This window comes from Salmo salar, chromosome ssa20 (assembly GCF_905237065.1).
Source record: "Salmo salar chromosome ssa20, Ssal_v3.1, whole genome shotgun sequence".
NCBI lineage: Eukaryota > Metazoa > Chordata > Actinopteri > Salmoniformes > Salmonidae > Salmo > Salmo salar.
Window position 1 is genome coordinate 72,184,789 of NC_059461.1, and position 21,194 is coordinate 72,205,982.

Genomic DNA, 21,194 nt, shown 5'->3' on the forward strand with positions numbered 1-21,194 from the left:
CCCCAGCACAGTACATTCAGCTAGTGTACTGCTACACACCCCCAGCACAGTACATTCAGCTAGTGTACTGCTACACACCCCCAGCACAGTACATTCAGCTAGTGTACTGCTACACACCCCAGCACAGTACATTCAGCTAGTGTACTGCTACACACACCCAGCACAGTACATTCAGCTAGTGTACTGCTACACACACCCAGCACAGTACATTCAGCTAGTGTAGTGCTACACACCCCAGCACAGTACATTCAGCTAGTGTACTGCTACACACCCCCAGCACAGTACATTCAGCTAGTGTACTGCTACACACCCCCAGCACAGTACATTCAGCTAGTGTACTGCTACACACCCCCAGCACAGTACATTCAGCTAGTGTACTGCTACACACCCCCAGCACAGTACATTCAGCTAGTGTACTGCTACACACCCCCAGCACAGTACATTCAGCTAGTGTACTGCTACACACCCAGCACAGTACATTCAGCTAGTGTAGTGCTACACACCCAGCACAGTACATTCAGCTAGTGTAGTGCTACACACCCAGCACAGTACATTCAGCTAGTCTACTGCTACACACCCCCAGCACAGTACATTCAGCTAGTGTACTGCTACACACCCCCAGCACAGTACATTCAGCTAGTGTACTGCTACACACCCAGCACAGTACATTCAGCTAGTGTAGTGCTACACACCCAGCACAGTACATTCAGCTAGTGTAGTGCTACACACCCAGCACAGTACATTCAGCTAGTGTAGTGCTACACACCCAGCACAGTACATTCAGCTAGTCTACTGCTACACACCCAGCACAGTACATTCAGCTAGTCTACTGCTACACACCCAGCACAGTACATTCAGCTAGTGTACTGCTACACACCCAGCACAGTACATTCAGCTAGTGTACTGCTACACACCCAGCACAGTACATTCAGCTAGTGTACTGCTACACACACCCAGCACAGTACATTCAGCTAGTGTACTGCTACACACACCCAGCACAGTACATTCAGCTAGTCTACTGCTACACACACACACAGCACAGTACATTCAGCTAGTGTACTGCTACACACACACCCAGCACAGTACATTCAGCTAGTGTACTGCTACACACACACCCAGCACAGTACATTCAGCTAGTGTACTGCTACACACACACCCAGCACAGTACATTCAGCTAGTGTACTGCTACACACACACCCAGCACAGTACATTCAGCTAGTGTACTGCTACACACACACCCAGCACAGTACATTCAGCTAGTGTACTGCTACACACACACCCAGCACAGTACATTCAGCTAGTGTACTGCTACACACACACACCCAGCACAGTACATTCAGCTAGTGTACTGCTACACACACACACCCAGCACAGTACATTCAGCTAGTGTACTGCTACACACCCCCAGCACAGTACATTCAGCTAGTGTACTGCTACACACCCCCAGCATAGTACATTCAGCTAGTGTACTGCTACACACCCCCAGCACAGTACATTCAGCTAGTGTACTGCTACACACCCCCAGCACAGTACATTCAGCTAGTGTACTGCTACACACCCCCAGCACAGTACATTCAGCTAGTGTACTGCTACACACACAGCACAGTACATTCAGCTAGTGTACTGCTACACACACAGCACAGTACATTCAGCTAGTGTACTGCTACACACACACAGCACAGTACATTCAGCTAGTGTACTGCTACACACACACAGCACAGTACATTCAGCTAGTGTACTGCTACACACACACAGCACAGTACATTCAGCTAGTGTACTGCTACACACACACAGCACAGTACATTCAGCTAGTGTACTGCTACACACACACAGCACAGTACATTCAGCTAGTGTACTGCTACACACACACAGCACAGTACATTCAGCTAGTGTACTGCTACACACCCAGCACATTCAGCTAGTGTACTGCTACACACCCAGCACAGTACATTCAGCTAGTCTACTGCTACACACCCAGCACAGTACATTCAGCTAGTGTACTGCTACACACCCAGCACAGTACATTCAGCTAGTGTACTGCTACACACCCAGCACAGTACATTCAGCTAGTGTACTGCTACATACACAGCACAGTACATTCAGCTAGTGTACTGCTACATACACACAACCCATTACATTCAGCTAGTGTACTGCTACACACACAGCACAGTACATTCAGCTAGTGTACTGCTACATACACACAACACATTACATTCAGCTAGTGTACTGCTACACACACACACCCAGCACAGTACATTCAGCTAGTGTACTGCTACATACACACAACACATATTCAGCTAGTGTACTGCTACATACACACCCAGCACAGTACATTCAGCTAGTGTACTGCTACATACACACAACACAGTACATTCAGCTAGTGTACTGCTACACACACAGCACAGTACATTCAGCTAGTGTACTGCTACATACACACAACACAGTACATTCAGCTTGGCTTCTCCTGCCTTCTTTATCTGCTCTCTGACACAGAAGAGGCTATTGGTCCTGTAGGAATAAGAGCCCCCATTAACTGTACTGCATGGTATTGTGTTGGAGTTACAAAGCTGTATGTGCCCCCGGGGTCAGTCCTGCTCTTTAGCTAGCAAGGGCGAAGGGGGCTTAGTCAGCCATGGCCCTATACGGTGAAGATGCTACTGCAGCAGAGGCTCAGTACAGCCAGGGGTAGAAGGGGGCTTAGTCAGCCTAGGCCCTATACGGTGAAGATGCTACTGCAGCAGAGGCTCAGTACAGCCAGGGGTAGAAGGGGGCTTAGTCAGCCTAGGCCCTATACGGTGAAGATGCTACTGCAGCAGAGGCTCAGTACAGCCAGGGGTAGAAGGGGGCTTAGTCAGCCTAGGCCCTATACGGTGAAGATGCTACTGCAGCAGAGGCTCAGTACAGCCAGGGGTAGAAGGGGGCTTAGTCAGCCTAGGCCCTATACGGTGAAGATGCTACTGCAGCAGAGGCTCAGTACAGCCAGGGGTAGAAGGGGGCTTAATCAGCCTAGGCCCTATACGGTGAAGATGCTACTGCAGCAGAGGCTCAGTACAGCCAGGGGTAGAAGGGGGCTTAGTCAGCCTAGGCCCTATATGGTGAAGATGCTACTGCAGCAGAGGCTCAGTACAGCCAGGGGTAGAAGGGGGCTTAGTCAGCCTAGGCCCTATATGGTGAAGATGCTACTGCAGCAGAGGCTCAGTACAGCCAGGGGCAGAAGGGCAGGCCTGGGTCATTAGCAGAGAGCAGCCCTCTCAGCCAGCTACACACAAACACGCATGCCACCCCCAAGGTAAACCCTTTCAAATAGGATCAGGGAGCCAACCATATGGTTTCCGCCTAACAACGGAGGATCATTGGGAGAGGGATGTGCTTGGCTGGCTGGCTGGCTGGCTAGGAAGGACATAAGCTTGACAGTAATGCTGAAGGAAACTAGGCAGCAGCCGCAAGAAAAACTCTGCCCACTACAAGGAAAACTAAATCAACGTTAATGGCAGAAAAGGAACAATTACATCCAGTGCAGCTGCTGCCCTAAAGGACATGATTGATTATTTTATTTGTTGCAGATGCCCAGAGTCAGCAAAAACCTGGGTGAGGAAGCTGGGCAGGGCGCGCACGCACACACACACACACACACACACACACACACACACACACACACACACACACACACACACACACACACACACACACACACCAATTGAAAGGTAGCCCTGCTAATTGAGAGCGAGATAGTGGGCCATGCAGTTCACTCTGTGTGATCTCTCAGACCTTCACTTGATGTCAGCAGGAGGTGAGTAGCAGCCTGGTCTGTGCAGAGAGGAAGGTTTCACACGTAGATAACATGACCTACAGCAGCACAGACACGCCCAAGGCTTCCCCTTACCACCCCACAAGGCTAGCCACCCCTTACAACCCAGGCTAGCCACCCAGAAAAAAAGCTTTCCCACTCTATGGAAAACAAGTCACAGTAAATGCTAGCCAACCACTGCTTCTGTGTCAAAACCTCTGGCTGTTGATGACACCATCTTGCAGATTGGGTGAAAGGAAACTACATCAAACCATTAGATGGTTTGTCACTGGTTTATGAACAATAGAGGAAAGGGTTCAGGATTACAGTTTGGAATTCTAAATGATTGATTTTATTTTCTGAGGGAAAAAGATGCACAGAGTATTACCCTGGGGATAACATGAAATCCACTTGTTTCCAACATGGTCCCCTGGTTTTGGGACCATTCTGCCATGGTCCCAAAACACATTCAACAGTTGAACAGATTCTCTAAGGACACCTGCTGCTCTGATATCTGCAGTTCTAATTGGCCCAGGCCATTTAGGCTAGGAGAAATATCCACCTGCACTTTACTGCAACACCATTAGTTTCAAGCAGGCAATTTAAAGTCAGAAAATTAAAACCTTAATCACATAAAGAAATACAATTTTAATTATTTTACTTTAACAACTAAAGGGAGCATAGAGAGGTTTGAATTTGTCATACAAAATATTAGAAACACAAGTCAATACTTGCATTTATATTATTAAATGTTATGCTAGTGTTTTTTGACTAGCACCGCAACATAAACTAAAGTAATTTTAGTTATGCAAATGGTATAAGTAGCAGTCATTGTTCCTCTTGTGTTATAACAAAAATGCAATTACAATATGTTAATACTACAGTGTTACTACACAGGTATAATAGCAATTTCAAGCCCAAGTGTTACGCATTCTTATTTCCATGTGTCAATAAAAACCTATTATTATCATATTTCAATGACCATACACTCATTATGCAAGAAATACTGGCATTTCAAGTATAATAGAGCTTCACTAGTAGCACAGTCGACATTATTAACTGCCAGTTGGTCTCAATTGACAAACACTAGCTAATGTGGCCTCTCGCTACAGACAATTGAGCAGCATTGTTTGGAGGTGCAGCTTCATACAGATTCAATGTACATAAAAAAACACAGTCAAAATAATGACTATTTGCACCGTCTCCTGGATTGAGCCACTTATGGAGCCAGATAATGCTTTAGACAAATGGGTCGTGCCACCCATGGAGGGACTGTTGTGGTAGAAGAGGGGAACAGTAAATGGAGGACGACGACACATGGTTTTCCTGCTTCCTGACGGAGAGTCAATCAAACGCTGTCACGCAGGGGGCTAGGAGGGTTCCAATGAGCATGCCTGTAAACATCTCCATAGACAACTCCCCTTTCTGCTCTGAGAGGACAGCAAAAACCCTTAGTGCGGTTCAGTTAATTTTTTGTGCAGTGTGAACACTTGAAAGTAACTCAGACTCCTCAAGAGAGCCCCCGAAGAAAACCGAACTGAGACCTTCCCGAGAGGTGGACTGAGTTCGGTTTGCTTGAAGTCCACGGTCCGATTCCCTTTTTTAGTGCAATGTGAACACAAAGCTCTCCAGGTCCGCTTGTCATTATTCCAGTACCACACACTAGGCTACTGCAACACTGTTCCCTTGCCCATAACCCTTAGCATTGGTGCCACAAATGAGAGAAGATGCACAGGCAGGTTGGCATAAAGAAACGTGCTGTTTTTGATCATTGAGTAGCGATTGTCAAGGATGCACAGAAATTCCCCAAAAGTTCTGTACTGACACAATGTTTAAATTATTTGTTTGTGACGTGATCTATAGGCTACGAAAGAGCTTAATTTTTTTGATTGTGGGGTTTGAATAATGTGAGAAAATGCCAACATATTTGGTGAGAATCACATCATAGGGTACAAAATCAATGCAAGCTCTAATAGACTTCGTAGGGATAGGCGTCCCATCAACGGGACAGTTACAGTTGTAAATCAGTCGTGACACAAGGCGCTGCATGCAGATTTTAGAGAAACAACAAATGTCGGTACATAAGTGTCTTATATCAGCTGAAAGATTCAATTCTTGTTAATATAACAGCACTGTCCAATTTACAGTAGATATTACTGCGAAAAAATGCCATGATATTGTTTGAGGAGAGCTCCTAACAACAAAACACTTTTTTCACTGCAATAGGTTTGATAAATTCACCTCTGAAGGTGAAATGTGTACTTACATTCTGAAATCTTGCTCTGGTTTATCATCCAAAGGGTCCCGGAGATAACATGAAGTGTCGTTTTGTTAGATAAAATCCTTTTTCATATCCTAAAAAGGTCCATATAGCGTGCACGACCGATTTTGTATTTCCACTCGTTCAATTTGCAAAGAAGGGGATCTGTGAAAATGTAACCCTAAACGTTGTTTCAACCAGTCAAATCACATTCGTATGTATTCCTCAGAGATCCTAGAACGTAACCAGACTTCACTATATCATTAGGGGTGTAGTATATCCTATAGGACACCATATTGGGTCAGAGAGCGATGCCTTCATGGCACGCCGATGACACGGGTGGACTTCACTTGAATGACTAAGTTTGTCAAATAAGCACCAATCGGGTCAAACAAAGCTAGCTAGATAGCCAATGAGCGGGGCTTTACGGGAGTATCCGGAAACCCTGTATCTGTCGTAAAATGTAGCTACTAACCTTGTGCGACACCATGCCTTTTCCTTTTGGACAAAAATTAAAAGAATATTCAGAGTTATGAAGTTATGAAAACTGGTTGTTTTGCAAATTTTTAACTTGAACATAATATGGCGACTAATACTGGAAAAGCTGAATCAAAGTCCAAGTACACAGATTTAATGATATTCTTGCAGAAAAATGTAATATGTATGCAAATGTCTCCTTCAAGATTTGCGCAAATGTACCTGGGTGACGTCGCACTAAATGTCATGCAGTTCGCTCATACTTCAAGTTATCCGTCTGAAACTTTGCACATACACTGCTGCCATCTTGTGGACACCATCGGAATTACAACCAGAGTGACAGCTAGAACTGGGACTTTTGTTGCATTTCAAAGATGGTGGTAGAAAAAAAAAACTGTTTTTTTCTTTGTATTTTCTTCTACCAGATCTATTGTGTTATATTCTCCTAGATTCAATTCACATTTCCACAAACTTCAAAGTGTTTGCTTTTAAATGGTACCAAGATTATGTATATCCTTGCTTCAGGGCCTGAGCTACAGGCAGTTAGATTTGGGTATGTCATTTTAGGCGAAAAGGGGGGCTTTTATAAAGGGTCAGTAGCCTACATTGAATATACTTTTCAAGCATTATTCAATCTGCAGTTATTCTTCTGCTATTTATCCTGTTACAAGTAATATTTACATGTTAACCTGTTGAGGGTAGGGGGCAGTATTGACACGGCTGGATAAAAAACGTACCCGATTTAATCTGGTTACTACTCCTGCCCAGTAACTAGAATATGCATATAATTATTGGCTTTGGATAGAAAACACTCCAAAGTTTCTAAAACTGTTTGAATGGTGTCTGTGAGTATAACAGAACTCAAATGGCAGGTCAAAACCTGAGAGATTCCTTTACAGGAAGTGGCCTGTCTGACCATTTATTGTCTTTCTTTGACATCTCTTTCAAAAACGTAGGATCTCTGCGGTAACGTGACACTTCCCACGGCTCCAATAGGCTCTCAGAGCCCGGGAAAAACCTGAATGTCATCATTCCAGCCCCAGGCTGAAACACATTATCGCCTTTCTCAAGTGGCCGATCAAGGGACTGTGGGCTTAGGCGTGTGCACTGGCCGCCCCCGTCTTTGTGTTTTTTCCTCTGTTTGCCGAAAAGGAGATTCCCGGTCGGAATATTATCGCTTTTTTACGAGATAAATTGCATAAAAATTGATTTTAAACAGCGGTTGACATGCTTCGAAGTACGGTAATGGAATATTTAGAATTTTTTTGTCACGAATTGCGCCTGATTTACCATTTCGGATAGTTTCTGGAACGCACGAACAAAACGCCGCTATTTGGATATAACGATGGATTATTTGGGACCAAACCAACATTTGTTATTGAAGTAGAAGTCCTGGGAGTGCATTCTGACGAAGACAACAAAGGTAATAACATTTTTGTTATAGTAAATCTGATTTTGGTGAAGGCTAAACTTGCCGGGTGTCTAAATAGCTAGCCCGTGATGGCTGGGCTATGTACTTAGAATATTGCCTAAATGTGCTTTCACCAAAAAGCTATTTTAAAATCGGACATATCGAGTGCATAGAGGAGTTCTGTATCTATAATTCTTAAAATAATTGTTATGCTTTTTGTGAACGTTTATCGTGAGTAATTTAGTAAATTGTTAGTAAATTCCCCGGAAGTTTTCTAGTATGCTAGTTCTGAACGTCACATGCTAATGTAAAAAGCTGTTTTTTTATATAAATATGAACTTGATTGAACAAAACATGCATGTATTGTATAACATAATGTCCTAGGGTTGTCATCTGATGAAGATCATCAAAGGTTAGTGCTGCATTTAGCTGTCTTCTGGGTTTTTGTGACATTATATGCTAGCTTGAAAAATGGGTGTCTGATTATTTCTGTCTGGGTACTCTGCTGACATAATCTAATGTTTTGCTTTCGTTGTAAAGCCTTTTTGAAATCGGACAGTGTGGTTAGATTAACGAGAGTCTTGTCTTTAAATAGCTGTAAAATAGTCATATGTTTGAGAAATTGAAGTAATAGGATTTTTAAGGTATTTGAAAATCACGCCACTGGATTACACTGGCTGTTGCGTAGGTGGGACGAATTCGTCCCGCCTAGCCCAGAGAGGTTAATATGTTTGGATTATAATGATCTATTAGCTTCCTAAATGGTATGGCTTGTCCTGAACTATATTATGGAAAGAGGACTCGGACAACAAAAATGTTAAAGTGAACTGGCAAGAAAGCTGAGTCCTCACTCAAAGGCAAGGGCAGTGTGAATACAAAGAGAACTGAATTGAGCTTTTTTTTACCCCAGAGATCACTTTAAAGAGTACTAAGATTGGTTATTTTAAAGTGGACTATATGTGAAAACACCCTTAGATGCTGGGCTCCCCTCTACCTCCCTTTATCTCTCGTCTCGCTTCCTGTTCCCCAGAGCCTTCTAATCGATGGCCTTATCTGCCATCTGCCCATCTCCCACATTTCCTCAGGATGCTGTAATCAGCCAAGGCCCTTTTCTCCCTCCCTGCCTCCCTTTCTCTCTCTCTCACTCTCTCATCTCGAGAGGCTGAAGTATCAGCTTGAAGTTATCCCATGTCAGCTTGCCTTGCAGTGGGCCAATATCCAGGGATATAAGTACTACCTCAGCTCTAGCACGCATGGATCACAGAGTGCACTGGCCTGGGCTGGCTCATTAGTCGTGGGCATTCCTGGCCCTCCTCCATGGCAATCCTACGAGCGTCAACTAAACACTGAGTCACGCCAGCTGGTCACCCGAGTGGCGGACCACAGGCAGTACGTCTTGCTGTATGTGTAGCATGTGAGTCACATGTGAAGACAGGTTTATGTGTGGAAGAGTCTGGTGTGACTTCAAGAGGGCCATATATGGCAAAGAGGACACTCTGTCTGTAACAAACCAGTAAGAACAGTGGATTTGTACATCTTGCCCCAGTGTTGAGGAAAACCTAGCAATTAACAGCATATGATTTTTCCTATCTTAGGTCAGCTAAAGAAAGAGAGCCCTATTCTCAGGATAGGAGTCCTGAGGAGGCAGATGGAAAATGCTCTCTTTTGGAAACGTGCTCACAATCAAATGCAGCGACTAATAGAGAAGCTAAAAATAAACATGAGTGCCAGGCCTTTAAATCAAGATGTCGTCTTTGGCAGTGCATTTTTAATTAACAGCTGAATTTTCCAAGGATGAGAGGGACACTGTCAAGCATTCGTCATCCCTGCTTCAGCAAAGCTAAAGAGACACTCTCTGATTAGTATTTTAACAGGCATTTGAGTTCTGCCTCATCCTCAACAATTGCATACTTTTTTTATACGATCTAGGGCCGACCGATCGCTCCGATTACAAAACATTCACATACGACAACAGACATCAGACAGTGTGTTCTCTCTATTGTGAGGCTTCTTTGTCAGTTTCTCAGCCAAGATCAGCTAAGCTAAGCAAACAAGCATGGAGAGTTTTTTATTTGATTTGAGCCAAATCTCCCAGTTACATGACTACCACAATCTGGACCCCCTCTGCGTACTAGGAACATTCTGAAACAGCTGTTGATTGCTGTTATGAAGTGTGGAGCTGTGGACAGGGTCAACGAGGTCTGGGATAAGCTGCCAGCCGCAGGTGACTGTAGGGTTAAACAGGCATATATCCATAACAGTATTTCCCTCCCTTCACCCCCACCCCAGCAGTACTTCAAAAGGTAAGCCCTGCGCTCGCCGCTCGTCTTAGTCTGTGCATCTGCCAAACGCAGGCCTCGTAAGAGCTGCTTCTGACTGACGTGGCTGCTGCTGCTGCTTTAAAGAACACAGGCTGTCTGAGAGCCTTTTATGCTCAGGGTACTAAAAGCCTCAAGCAGCCAGTCTACAGGCTTCATAATCATCCCAAAAAAACGAAGAAATGACAGTGAATGAGGCTGGAAAGTCAATGGTTAACATGGATAATCTGGGAAAAGGGGTGTTTTGTTTTGTTGACTGGGACACGACACGATACACACAATGACAGTGCTGTGTTGGTGAACTGTGAAGTTGGTATTGAGCTGCAAGTATGGTGGTGTGCTGTGCAAGGGTCATCGTGAGAAACAGAGGGTCAAAGGTCACTGTAAACGCAGCACTTCCTTCATGTCAGCCCTGGAATCAGCGACATTGGATAATGTGTGGATTACCAGAAGACCAGTCAGAGACTAGTTACACATTATGTCCTGAATAAGGTAGCTTTAGTGTAAAATAACTTTAACTGAGGGTAAGACTAGCTTTCTCTTAAAGTCTGATGTAAGGTTTTCAAAAATGTATTTTCTTGTTGTTCTAATCTTTTGACATACTTATAGTCTCTCATTCACCCAGGTATTGTACCTGCACATGAAGGTTAACAATTAAACAGTTAAAGGAACTTTTGTCATCATTAATCCATTGATTGTCATTCACCTCCTAATGCTTCTCTTAAGCTAAATCTATTTCATCTGCCTTGCAAACACTTCTGGAAGAGTGACCTGACCAGCATTTGATCAACATCTCACTGCAGGTCACACAGGTCAATGAGTCTGACACAGGGTAAGACAAGAGAAAACACACACACGTCTGAACCTTTCCTCACTTTTCAACCCTTTAAAACAATACTGGAATAAAGAATATCGGGTTACAAACATGAAGAGGGGAACTAAGAACAAGCAGCCTCTTTGAACCAATAAACCAGAAGGATGTGTGTGTGTATGTGAGAGAGAGAGAGTTATTAGGCTAAGGAGGAGGGGGCTAGTCTTAACACCTCAAACCCCACTCATCTCTCTGTGACCACACAAACACATTCCACACAAGGATCAAACCCCACATCTCTCTGTGACCACACAAACACATTCCACACAAGGATCAAACCCCACTCATCTCTCTGTGACCACACAAACACATTCCACACAAGGATCAAACCCCAGCTAACAGCACGGAAACCAATAACTTAAAGGAATAGTTCAACAAAATTACAAAATTACCTTGGTTTCCTTACCCTGTAAGCAGTCAATGGACAAGGTATGACAGCAATCCATGCTTTGGTTTTATTTCCCTGGCACTGTTCCAAATGCTAACATTTTAGCTTTTGTGGCACAAATCCCATGATTTGAACATGAGTGCAAAATGCTAATATCGGTCCCATAACTTGGATGGAATTTGTATCACAAATGCATTTGGAAACATAGTGACCTATAAAATCTGCCTTGCAGAGAACGCGGACTGATTCACGGAATCCAGACATTAAAACAAAATTCAACAATATCAAAAAGGTACCGAGTAGGAAATCAACTAAATGTATTGAACTTATTAGAAAATGCATTAATTTGTCTAAGTTAATCATAAGACATGAACAACATGCATCCGTGATTTGTATTTTCCTGCAAATTTCTGAAATGGCACAGGAACACCCCTGTGTGTGTGTGTGTGTGTGTTTGTGTGTGTGTGTGTGTGCGAGCCTATGTGTAGCCGTTAGCGATTACGCGAATTATAACCTACTTGTGGTATGAAAGGCTTCCCAAAAACCTTCTCAATTAAATGTTAACTACAAAGAAGTGAGTGATATCATGATTACTTGCACCAATCCAGTGTCTATTTGCTTTGCAAACTCTGCAATAACTTGAGCGCTACAGAAACATCGCTAACCAAACAACGGCCTCTTGCTGGTGCGCACTTGCATTAATAAGCAATTTTTTATTTTTTATTTCACCTTTATTTAACCAGGTAGGCCAGTTGAGAACAAGTTCTCATTTACAACTGCAACCTGGCCAAGATAAAGCAAAGCACTGCGACACAAACAACAGAGTTACACATGGAATAAACAAACATACAGTCAATAATACAATAGAGAAATTATATATATATTATGGTTATGGAACCCTGACCTGTTCACCAGACGTGCTACCTGTCCCAGACCTGCTGTTTTCAACTCTCTAGAGACAGCAGGAGCGGTAGAGATACTCTGAATGATCTGATACTCTGAATGATCGGCTTTGAAAAGCCAACTGACATTTACTCCTGAGGTGCTGACCTGTTGCACCCTCGACAACTACTGTGATTATTATTATTTGACCATGCTGGTCATTTATGAACATTTGAACATCTTGGTCATGTTCTGTTATAATCTCCACCCGGCACAGCCAGAAGAGGACTGGCCACCCCTCATAGCCTGGTTCCTCTCTAGGTTTCTTCCTAGGTTTTGGCCTTTCTAGGGAGTTTTTCCTAGCCACCATGTTTCTACACCTGCATTGCTTGCTGTTTGGGGTTTTAGGCTGGGTTTCTGTACAGCACTTTGAGATATCAGCTTATCTAAGAAGGGCTATATAAATAAATTTGATTTGATATATACAGTGTGTGCAAATGAGGTAGGATAAGGGGGTGTGAGGCAATAAATAGGCCATAGTGGCGAAATTATTACAGTATGGCAAATTAAACACTGGGGTGATAGATGTGCAGAAGATGAGTGTTCAAGTAGTGGTACTGGGGTGCAAAGGAGCAAAATAAATAAATAAAATAAATAACAATATGGGGATGAGGTAGTTGGATGGGCTATTTACAGATGGGCTATGTACAGGTGCAGTGATCTGTGAGCTGCTCTGACAGCTGGTGCTTAAAGCTAGTGAGGAAGATATGAGTCTCCAGCTTCAGTGATTTTTGCAGTTTGTTCCAGTCAGTGGCAGCAGAGAATTGGAAGGAAAGGTGGCCGAAGGAGGAATTGGCTTTGGGGGTGAAATATACCTGCTGGAGCGCGTGCTGCGAATAATCTACATGAATAATCTAACTAAGAGTATCAATGGATAAACACTCAATGCAAGACAAAATATCCTCTTTGCCCATAGAAAGAGATTAGCTACACTGCCATGTGCTGCTAGATTTAGAGCCCAGCAATAAAATGACCCAGTACATTCCTAACATAAGCAGCACCTCCTGCACAAAATATGAAGACAGACATGTTCTACAAGCTCTACTGTCCTTCGTTTACAGTCACAAAAACATCATTTTATTCAAAATGTTACAGTTTACCAATGTCTAATGCTTCTTACAACTGTGTAAGTTACAGAAGCAAATTGTTTGGTTTTGTAACCACTTTGATAACAACAAATACCTGTTGGACTTTAGAGTAAAGTTTGGTTGAGAAGTAGAGAGAGAGAGAGATCAGCTGGGTCCAGTACACTCCTGGAGCAGACAGACGTAATCAGAGTGGAGCCAGCTTTTCAACAGGTTTTGTTTTTATAGACTCCTATCCTAATCTCCTTTTGTACACTGATCTGAAAACACAGGATGGGTGAAAGAAAGGTGGTTGATAACTACTGGGATATTTATTTCGAAGGGATGAATTCATATATTTTTCAAATAAAATGTTTGCCCTTTCCTAGAGTCATTCATTTCTAAATAAAGATTTGACTGATTATCTTTGTGAAGTTGGCCCGGTCACCCCCACTTTACAATAACAACCTCTCCCACCACAAGTAATCATTCCCAACCATTATGGAACTAAGATTCTTCGGTCAAAAGTCCGGTCGCAACATGCATGAGTCATCACATGAATAATCTAACTAAGAGTATCAATGGATAAACACTCAATGCAAGACAAAATATCCTCTTTGCCCATAGGAAGAGATTAGCTACACTGCCATGTGCTGCTAGATTTAGAGCCCTTGGCTTAAGCGTACAGATAGCCAAAGGAATTAAAATTTAACCTGAGAAGCCGAATTCCATCTGGGCTGTACCCAGTTGAGCACATGACACAAGCTCTCTATGCCAGGGCAAAGCCAATTTACTCCACATTTCACAGCTGCACGCATCACTGCACGCATCACTGAGCACTTCGATGCATTTACTGCACTGGAGTGCACTCCAAGAGAGACGGTCCACTGATAACTAATAGCCCCTCTCTGCAGGTTTCCTGCCCCGTATTTTGGCTCTGGTTTGGAACGGATAGCTATGCAGTTACTTATGGCTTTAACTAACTCCACAACATGAGTCAGACTTCTAACTTAGATGGTGTTGAAGGGAGCCACCACTGCTTCGGGATATCCCTGATCATGTGCCTGCCAGGCCAGCACTGGTGTTGGTCTGCTCACATGCAGCCTATATAATCAGTTTATATAGATTTTTAGGACAAATAAACCATAAATGAACACTACCATTCCTTGAACACCTGGTCGGAAAACTGTCGTAGTCCAATGATTCATTAATAATTTGAATTTCACCAACAGAAAATCCTTACATTGCTGACGTTTGCCTGATCAGACTAAACCTCACACCAAGCTTTGTAAACACCCTCCTCATTATGAAGCTGTATTTTCAAGATTAATATTTAGTACTGAAAGACATTAAAAACACATTGGACTGAGTCTGAGTGCAACTTTGTTTTTAAAATGAGAGGCCTAGAGTGCTCAGCTGGATGGGTCTCTGGGAGGGAGGGGCAAGCTCCTGAAAACATCTGCCTTTAGCGAGTACAGCGCTATAAATATCCAGGCGGGCAGCAGTGGTGCAGATTAAAATCAGACAATGAGCAACAGAAAGTGATTTTGAGGAAAGGTCAGGCTAAGATTACAGAGGTGGTCATAGCGCGTGGGCCTGGTGTTGCTGGGGGTGCACGGAACAGGAGGAGCAGGAAAAGGAGGAGGGGGAAGACGGTGACCCTGACCAATGGTGTGCACAGGAAAGACTACAACAAGCAGAATTAATCACCCTCCAACTCCAAACATAAGCCCAGCTAGAGATACTGTAAATGCCCAGCCCCAAAATAACCCTTTATCCCTTCATAGTTTTCAGATCTGATGGAAACTGATGGGAGTAAGCACTAGGGTGGAAGGTTCTCTAATGCCACTGGAAGACTAGGTGGGGCCAACAACATATTACTTAAATACAGTTGAAGTCGGAAGTTTACATACACGTAGGTTGGAGTCATTAAAACTTGTTTTTCAACCACTCCACACATTTCTTGTTAAAAAACGATAGTTTTGGCAAGTCAGTTAGGACATCTACTTTGTGCATAACACAAGTAATTTTTCCAACAATTGTTTGCAGACAGATTATTTAACTTATAATTCACTGTATCACAATTCCAGTGGGTCAGAAGTTTACATACACTAAGTTGACTGTGCCTTTAAACAACTTGTAAAATTCCAGAAAATGATGTCATGGCTTTAGAAACTTCTGATAGGCTAATTGACATCATTTGAGTCAATTGGAGGTGTACCTGTGGATGTATTTCAAGGCCTACCTTCAAACTCAGTTGCCTCTTTGCTTGACATCATGGGAAAAATCAAAAGAAATCAGCCAAGACCTCAGAAAAATAAATTGTAGACCTCCACAAGTCTGGTTCATCCTTGGGAGCAATTTCCAAATGCCTGAAGGTACCACGTTCATCTGTACAAACAATAGTACGCAGGTATAAACACCATGGGACCACACAGCCGTTACACCGCTCAGGAAAGAGACGCGTTCTGTCTCCTAGAGATGACAGCAAAGGACCTTGTGAAGATGCTGGAGGAAACAGGTACAAAAGTATCTATTTACACAGTAAAACGAGTCCTATATCGACATAACCTGAAAGACTGCTCAGCAAGGAAGAAGCCACTGCTCCAAAACCGCCATAAAAAAAGCCAGACTATGGTTGGGGACAAAGATTGTACTTTTTGGAGAAATGTCCTCTGGTCTGATGAAACAAAAATAAAACTGTTTGGTCATAATGACCATCGTTATGTTTGGAGGAAAAAGGGGGAGGCATGCAAGCCGAAGAACACCATCCCAACCGTGAAGCACAGGGGGTGGCAGCATCATGTTGTGGGGGTGCTTTGCTGCAGGAGGGACTGGTGCACTTCACAAAATAGATGGCATCACGAGGAAGAAAAATTATGTCGATATATTGAAGCAACATCTCAAGACATCAGTCAGGAAATTAAAGCTTGGTCACAAATGGGTCTTCCTAATTGCCAATGACCCCAAGCATACTTCCAAAGTTGTGGCAAAATGGCTTAAGGGCAACAAAGTCAAGGTATTGGAGTGGCCATCACAAAGCCCTGACCTCAATCCCATAGAACATTTGTGGGCAGAACTGAAAAAGTGTGTGCGAGAAAGAGGCCTAAAAACCTGACTCAGTTACACCAGCTCTGTCAGGAGGAATGGGCCAAAATTCACCCAACTTATTGTGGGAAGCTTGTGGAAGGCTATCTGAAACGTTTGACCCAAGTTAAACAATTTAAAGGCAATGATACCAAATACGAATTGAGTGTATGTAAACTTCTGACCCACTGGGAATGTGATGAAAGAAATAAAAGCTTAAATAAATCACTCTCTCTACTATTATTCTGACATTTCACATTCTTAAAATAAAGTGGTGATCCTAACTGACCTAAGACAGGACATTTTTACTAGGATTCAATTTCAGGAATTGGGTGATTCCATGGCAGCGGAAAATATTTTTGGTCTCAGAATGTTCTGGCAATTCTCACATAGAAACTTAATTGGGAGGAAGCATGTTTGAAATGCTTTTTACATTTGTATCACAAATGATTTTTGATAAATTCCTGATGAAAGTGGCCATTTAGGCCCTTTTTAGACCTATACACTGAGTGTACAAAATATTAGGAACACCTGTTCTTTCCATGACATAGACTGACCAGGTGAATCCAGTTAAAAGCTAAGATCCCTTACTGATGTCACTTGTTAAATCCACTTCAATCAGCGTAGATGAAGGGGAGGAGACAGGTTAGAGGATTCTGAATCCTTGAGACATGGATGGCGTATGTGTGCCATTGAAAGGGTGAATGTGTAAGACAGAGGATTTAAGTGCCTTTGAACGGGGTATGGTAGTAGGAGCCAGGAGCACCAGTTTGAGTGTGTCAAGAACTACAACACTGCTGGGTTTTTCCACACTTTACAGTTTCCTGTGTGTATCAAAAATGGTCCACCAGCCAAAGGACTTCCAGCCAACTGGACACAACTGTGGGAAGCATTGGAGTCAACATGGGCCAGCATCCCTGTCAAATGCTTTCAACACCATATAGAGTACTTGTCCCGACGAATTGAGGCTGTTCTGAGGGCAAAGGGGGTGCAACTCAATATTAGGAAGGTGTTTTGTACACTCAGTGTACATGCCTCCTGTAAGGCCTTATGATCCGTGTATCATACATGATACAGACAACATCTTGGTATCTTTATAATCCTTATAGTGTATGCTAACATATTGGAGTATGTCTAGATTCTGAAATACACATTTTCACAGTAATTTATTCAACATTAAAACAATTAATATGAATATCTCAAATCTACCCTTTTTGAGATTGGAACAAAATACTCTTCAAAACACATATTTCCAGAGTGGGCTCTGATACTTTTTATGATTTTATAGATAGAAATTGACATTATAGGTCATTAACCAATCACAGCCCTCCTTTAGGATTGAACATTCAGCAAATCACCAGCAGACGGAGTTCGCTTCGAATCCATTTACCATTAACTGTGTTGGTGGTGCTCATTGATCAGAACTTCAGAATTAGCAAAGCCCTCTCTGGAAATGTGATGTACTTGCAGAGTATATTGTTATGAACAAAATGTCTTAAAATTAACAAAACCTAAAAGGGTTGTTTTGAGATATTCATATTCCTATTATTAATGTTGAATAAATTACATTGAAAATGTATATTTCAAAATCTAGCCATTACTCCATATGTTAAAGCACACTATAAGGAGTATAATGACACTAATATGTTGTCTGTATCATGTATGGTTCATGAATCATACGGTCTTACAGGAGGCATGTATAGGTCTAAAAAGGGCCTAAAATGCCCACTTTCATCATGATACAAATGTAAAAAGCATTTCAAACATACTTCCTCCCAAAAAAGTTACTAGGTAAAAATTGCCCGAACACTCCCTCTGGCGTGGAACCGCCCTATATGGCCCCTTGAGATGTACAGTAGGAGTAACTTAGGGGAATTCATGGGTTGTTTTTAGAGCAGAGAAAAGAAAATGGCAGGTAGAGTTTGACTGAGGTGGTCCATGAGATGACTGATCACTGACAAACAGGACACTTGCTGAGTGATAACAGTGCTACAGTAATACTGTAGTAGTCATTACGATGTTACTGCACTATTAGCAACTTCAAGGCCCATCAGAATCCACATGTGCTCTGTACTTTGAAGAAGTGAAGAACACAATGTGGTTCTATAGGACAACTAATGTATTTCCAAAACAAAGGCACTTGAGCATGGCCAGGTTGACAGCCTTGGCCCCTTGAAGAGAGCCCAGAAACAGATGAAAGCCGAATGCCAAGTCTTAAAAACAGCTTATGGTTAAATCTGGGGATGTTACCCCCAGGACAGGTCCCTGGAGCAGAGAGCTGTGTATCAAAAGCCATTTATCCCCCACCTTCACACTCACATTTTTTTCACCTCAACCTTAGAAATTGGATATGCTTCATAAGCTACTAAACAGTACATAAACATGCCTACATTTTGAGGATTGGGGGATATAAGGGAGGTGAGTTCAATCTCACTTCTGAAGATTTTTGGCCTGTGATTCCACCTAATGGGAACCAAAATGTTGAATAACTAACTGTTACTGACATAATCACAACATAGGCCTACATATTGATTCATACCCAACTTTGCAGCCTACTACTACACAAGGTCAGGTCACGTGCACACGGCCACCTTAGAGAGAGTGCATGGCATCACACATTCTTTGCCTCATCCAGTAGGTTGGTAAACATATTTGTAACACTTACCAGACCACCCCAAAAGCTCCATAGCCGATGGGTCTGTCGGGCTCTATGTCCAACTGCGGCTGTAAGTGGTGTGAGTGTTGATGATGGTGGTGGTGAGCTTTGACAGCCGCAGCTTGAACTTGGGCAGGTGCTGCTGCCGCCGCCGGGCCGGGGGCTTGTCCAGGAGCTGGCGAGGGAAAGTATGGTTGTTGCTGGCTCGGGTTCAGCATTACCGCGGCTGCCGCTGCAGCTGCTGCTGTAGAAGCGTGTTGTTGTACAGGGTGGACAGCGGCGGCAGAGCCGGGGTGTTGCAAGTGATGCTGGCCCGGGTGGTGATGGTGGTGGAGATGGGGAGGTGGGAGATGCGGTAGTTGGTGGTGATGGTGCGGGTGATGGGCAGCAACTGCCGAGGCGCCACCGTTGTATGCAGCCATCATTTTTGCGGCATTGGCAGCCGTTGTTCCGCACAAAGCCATTCACTCAATAACAATAAAAAAGAAAGGAAAAGGAGGGATATAGGTGAAAATGCGCCTTTTATTTTACGGGAAAATAATATCCCAGGTGAAGGTAGGCTATAGGATTGGGCAGATGGTGGTTAACTGGTCATTTGGTTGTGACCCGATGCATAAAATCAACAAAAACAACTTGAAAAGGTTTGAATTAAATAAACATGTCAGCTATAATTCTGAGATCAACCTCACTCTCCCTAAAAGCTTTATCATTACACGGATCTGACCTACTTCTCGTAATTACATTTTCTTCCGCATGCACCGGTTGCAATAGTTTAGTGGCCTATCTGCTATAACTAAAATGTAAATTAAGTATATTTTGTTAACATTTTTAAATAAAAAATGCGACAGAAAATAACCCGCACCCCCCACAATAAATAAATTATCCGCGGCCCTAGGTCTCCCTCATGTTGGAAGTGGCGTTCCCCTCTCCACAGACGAAACTCGGTCAATTTCCCCTTCTTGATATTAAAAGGGAAACCGATATGTATCACATGGGAAATAGCACAGCATTCATCTTTCATTACTCAAGTTTGCCATATTGTCTGTCCAGCACCGCCGTTGTTCCCACCGCCTGTGCTGCATGCAGTTTGCAGAAGTTATTCGGCTTTAGGTCAAGCTACCATTGTTTGCTTGATAGCCACTTGTAGTAGGCGTTGCAAGAACAGTATGGGAGACTTCAAATGTTCCGCATATAACAACAATTCCAATATTATGTAGCAGTAGACTGCAAGAACAAATAGACCCAAGCTAAGCGAGAACGCTACCGAGATGTGATACAATGTTGACGTTTACGATGTCTTGTAGAAATAGGCTACGGACCGTTGTCCTCCCTCAGATGTCACAATTCCCGCAACCCCAGACTCCAGAAATCCAAATCATGTTGATAAAATTAGCTATATTTTTTTCTGGAAACGAGGAAAACTAATTTTTCCGACAGCACAGTCAACTTATTTTCCCCATTGGATCCCGTGTGTTCAGCTTGTTCCGCACACTATCTCCTTACGCACCACACAAATAAATCCATTAAAGGAAAATATGAATAAAAACAAAAAATACCCAAAAGTCCCTTGTATTTAGAAAACAAGCAGCCAGTGTCGACTCCCTCCAGCCGGATGGTGCTGTCAGGACCTAGGAAACAAGCACAGCCAGAGTAACCAACCAGTCAGTGATGGACGGCTGTGGCTCCAATCAAAAGACGAGTTTGACGTTTTTTATGTTTTTTTAGCCAATCAGTTGCATCCAGATAGCAACCGAGGATTTACCACAAAAGTCAAGGCCTGTGGACACTTGAAACTACCGCCATTGTGGAGACCAAGACTTGTAGGTCGCAGTAAAATATGAATAGAACAGTTGAACCCGAATGGAGAACACGAGCTCCAGTTGCTCATAGAAATTACACGAGGAGCGCGACCCAATCATTATCCACTCAACAA

General features: G+C 43.1%; 1 protein-coding gene across 1 annotated transcript in view; it reads right to left on the reverse strand.

The window, feature by feature from the left end:
- Positions 1-20,898, reverse strand: part of LOC106581270 (serine/threonine-protein kinase NLK) — a 166,412-nt gene extending 145,514 nt beyond the window's left edge. Inside the window, exon 1 of the mRNA XM_014163226.2 lies at positions 19,271-20,898. Within this exon, the coding sequence (XP_014018701.1) occupies positions 19,271-19,725 (455 nt within the window). The 5' untranslated portion in view covers positions 19,726-20,898. The remainder of the gene's footprint in view (positions 1-19,270) is intronic.
- Positions 20,899-21,194: the final 296 nt, after the last annotated feature.